A 4,244-nucleotide genomic window follows, 5' to 3' on the forward strand; every position below is an offset into this window, starting at 1 on the left:
TGAAGCATTGTGTGCCCTGTGAGCTGTCCAGATCACCAGGGGTGATGGGGAATGGAGGCAGGCAGGCAGGAGCTGAGCAGGGAAGAGGAGGAGGGTACTTTCCAGGGGGCAGGGCCAGGGGCAGAGGAGGTCCAGGCTGAGGAAAGAAGGCATGGGGTGGGAGGACACAGAGGTCAGTCAAGGATGTCTCCACCCTAGAGGGAGGCAAGGAGCAGGGGGCCCTCTCCTGGGAGGAGGAAGGGGAGAAAGGAGAGGTCAGAGGCCCTGATGTCAGTGACCAAACTTCTCCTTCCTGGGGTGTTTCCTGTGTGATGTCCTCAGAAGACCCCGAGTCTCGCCCCTTGGGCTGCCTCCTCACTGGGTGTGGGGAACCTCCCCCAACCAGAGAACTCCAGGAAGGTTGCAGATTAAATAAGAGACTAGAAAAAAATGAGACCAAGCAGGATGTCTGATTGACAATGAGGATGTTTATTGAGAGTTTATTGGATGCAGGGGTGGGGAGGGCTGGGATATCAGGGAAGGGGTGGAAGGAGAAGCCCTTTCCTGGGGTCCTACAGCTCCCAGACCCCATGGGTGGGTGAGAGTTGGTCCCTAAGGACAGTGTGCAGGGGCCACGCTCTTCTCCATGGTTTTCCCCTCATGGGTGACCTGGCAAGTGAAGTGGCTATGTGATGTCCACTGTCCACGTGAAAGGCTGAGGAAGCTGCTGGCCATGTACTTGTTGTTGCTCTGTTTAGAGGGCTGGGTGAAATCCATGCCTTGGGTGATGGTGGCTCCATCTGCCTTCCAGGCCACCGTCACTGTGCCTGGGTAGAAGTCACTGATCAGACACACCAGGGTGGCCTTGTTGGCCTTGAGCTCCTCTGAGGAGGGCGGAAACAGAGTGACCAAGGGGGCGACCACAGGCTGACCTGCAGGGACAGAGGGATGTGACATAGCAGAGATGAGTCTGGGTGTTGGGGAGCTCTCTTCACAATGCAACCATCTGTCCCCATCCTCCCCTGCCCCCCGCCAGGGACCATGCTCCTTTCTCTTCCCCTCCTGCCCATCAGCTGCCTGGGGAACAAACAGTCCTGCCCCCTCCCAAAGCCCTTCCAAGTCTCTCCCAGTTGAGTTGACCCTGCTCATCCCCTCTGCGGCCTCAGCTTCCACTTCATCACGGGGCAGCCTTGCTCCTCTCTAGTCCCCAGAGGCTGAGATTGGAATCTGGCCCTGACCTGCTGAACCCCAGCCCCAGCCAAGGCCTCCACTTCATTCTTTCAGTGCCTGGAGACTCCTCTGAACAAAGGGCCCACCCTCCCAGCAGCACAGTCAGGACTGTGTGGGGACGGCCCCCGCCTCTGCATGGCATGTGAGGGAGGGTCCTGAAGCCTCCTGCCCCCTCAGGCTCTGTCCCAGTGAGGCCCCTCTCCCCCCTGGCCCTCCCTAGTGGCTCACTTTTGCCTTGGCTCCTGGGAATGCTCCCCAAACCAGGGCAGAGTGACCCCCATGGCTGCCCCAGCAGCCTCTCATTCCACCCGGCAGCCAGAGCTTCTCTGAACTGCCCTCTGCTCCCCCTCCTGGGCCACTGGGTCTACTGTGCCCTTCAGGGAAGGCAGGAGGCCAGGCCATGGTCAGGGGAGACATGGACCCCTGGGGCTCCAGATCTGCTCCTTGTGACTAGTCCTGGGCTCTGGTCACCTCACGCAGTCTGTCCTGTCCCTCAGTGTCCCTGTGTCTTCATGGCCCAGCAGAGCTCAGATAGCACAGCCTAGCATGAGTCAGAGCCCTCTCCACCCTCTGCTGGCCCTCCCTCAGAGGAGTCCTGTGCCTCTGGATGCTGGGGTCACAGCCCCGGCCATGCCCCTGGGCCTCCTGTGTGCTTCTCCCAGCCTAGATGGACCTCAGGCCCTCAACTCAGACCCTAGAGACTCAGGAGCTGTCTCCAATGCCTGCTAGAACCTCTGATCAGAACCAGTCTCTGCCCCTTCTCAGGGACCTGCCTTAGAAGAGGGAAGGAGCCCCTGTCCCTGAGCAACCCCCAGCCCAGGTGCCCAGACTTGGCCATGTCCAAGTGTTGGGATAGGAAGGCTCCTGCTGCTGGGATCCTTTCTGTGAGCTGTCTTGAGACCACCTACCTCTCCCAGAACCCATGGTGAAAGGCAAGGACCCTAAAGCCAGGACGGGCAGAAGGGCAAAGCCCCCAGGGAGAGAAAACAGACTGTGCAAAGGCACAGACTGCAGGAGGTGGGATGGCAGGGAGAGGCTTGGAGAGCCACTTACCTGTGACTGAGAGCTGGGTCCCACTGCCAAAGATATACCACCGTGACTGAGACTCAGACCAAAACCCGTGGGGCCAGCACCTGGGGCCTGCCTCTTGGGGGCCGGGCTGGAGCGGCAACCTGTGGGGCGTTAGAGGCACAGACTCAGCAGGCAGGGCTGCATTCTCGGCACAGTGCAGGTGGTTGGCCAGCCCCCCCACCCCCCAGAGTTCTGGCACCCTGTCCAAGGCAGTCTTGGAGTGACCTCAGTGTGTCCTCCCTGCAAACTGTGTTGACTGTGCTGCTGTGCACAGCAGGAGCTCAGCAAATCACAGTGATGCATCCCTCTCAGGTGACCAAGGGATGTGGTCTTATTTTAGGGTCTGCAAGTTTTCTCATATCCCTAGACCTAAGGACACGGGGCCATGTCTGACTCAAAACATTATGGAGACACCCCTGCTTTGGTGTCTGCTCATGGAGATGCAGATCCGCCCCCCTCATCCATGAAGCCTTCTCAGACCATACTTTGCAGCTGTTGATTGCTCTGTGCCCAGGACGTCCATCCATTTGTCCAGCATCTGTGTACTCACGCAGCCACCCTTCATCCATTTGTCCATGCATCTGCTTAAACGTCTACATGTGTAGTCATCTGTCCTTCCACCCACCTGTCATCTGTACATCCATGCTGCCTGCACCAGGCACTGTCTTCTCACCGTGGGAACAGGGCAATGGCCCCCGGATCTCATCCCTGTTTCTTTCTGAAGTATCTCAGGTCACGGTCAAGAAATTCCTCATCAGGGTCAAGTCTGAGGTTCCTCTCCAGTTCTCTCCAGGATGTGACACAGGGTCTGCCCTTTTTCTATTGCTTCTCTTCCCCTTGGTATCTGAGACTACCCACTCTTCTCCCTGGCTTCCCGTTCTCTCAAGCCCCTGCCCCCTGGGTCCCAGACTACCATCCTGGGTCCTCCTCTGCCATCTTGTCATGCTGTGGACCCACTCTGCCTGTATGGTGAGATCTAGTCTCTCCCAGCTGCAGACCCTCTCCTCAGCTCCTCCTAAATTGCCTACCGCCCATCTCCACCTGGAAAGCGGCGAATGTTCTCAGAGGAACTTGGCCACCTGCCCCACCCAGGTCTTTGTCTTCCTCTGGTTATAGGGCACTCACTTTGGGGGGACCCTGGGGTCACCTTAGACTGAGTCACCTCACCTCCAGGATGAAATGGTTTCTGTGTCCTGAGATGGTTGCATCTGAGCATTCCTCACTAAGTTAATACAGGCACAGAATCATTAAAAAACAACAAACTTGCCTTCTGTTATCCCAAAACCACAAGAAGCCTGGGGCATTACCTTTGCTGTTTCACACAGGAATACAGCATTGAGTTACTGTCGGGGACATCAGATTAGTTGTGTTCCAGCTTAGACGATGGGCCAGTGAGAGGTGATTGGTTTCGTAATGAAAATGGAAGGCTTTTCTGGGGCTGTTAAGAAAAACCTTTGAACTTATAAGAATATAACATAAAGTTAAGCACTATAGAAGTGTATTTTTAAAGGGCAATACATATTTATCTCTCCATCTCTCTCCTATTATATAATGCTATTTCTACTTTTTAATTATAGTAAAATATACAGAGCATAAAATGTACCATTTTGCCCATTTTTTAAAAGTGCAGGTCAGTGGCATTAGGTGCATTCACACTGTTGCGCAACTGTTACCACCATCTGCCCCCAGAATTTTTCCATCTTCCCAAACAGGAAGTCTGCGTCCATTAAACAATAACTTCCCATTCCTCTTCCTCTGGCCCTGGTACCTCTGCGTTATTTTCTGCCTCCATAACTTGTCTACTCAGGGAACTCAAGTAAGTGCAGTCATACAGTATTTGTCTTTGTGTGTGTGGCTCATTTCTTTTAGCATAGTGTCTTCAATTTTCACCCATATTATAGCAGATTTTTGACATTTTTAATATCTATTCATGAAATTGTTTATTAAGTGATAAAACACTTTAC

General features: G+C 54.5%; 1 gene segment (V, D, J or C); it reads right to left on the reverse strand.

The window, feature by feature from the left end:
* Positions 1–591: 591 nt before the first annotated feature.
* LOC133754370 (immunoglobulin lambda constant 6-like) lies at positions 592–3,216 on the reverse strand. The segment is given in 3 exon segments: positions 592–911; positions 2,263–2,381; positions 3,194–3,216. Coding segments are annotated over 3 exon segments (462 nt in total).
* Positions 3,217–4,244: the final 1,028 nt, after the last annotated feature.

Source organism: Lepus europaeus (genome assembly GCF_033115175.1).
Source record: "Lepus europaeus isolate LE1 chromosome 23 unlocalized genomic scaffold, mLepTim1.pri SUPER_23_unloc_3, whole genome shotgun sequence".
Classification (NCBI taxonomy): Eukaryota; Metazoa; Chordata; class Mammalia; order Lagomorpha; family Leporidae; genus Lepus; species Lepus europaeus.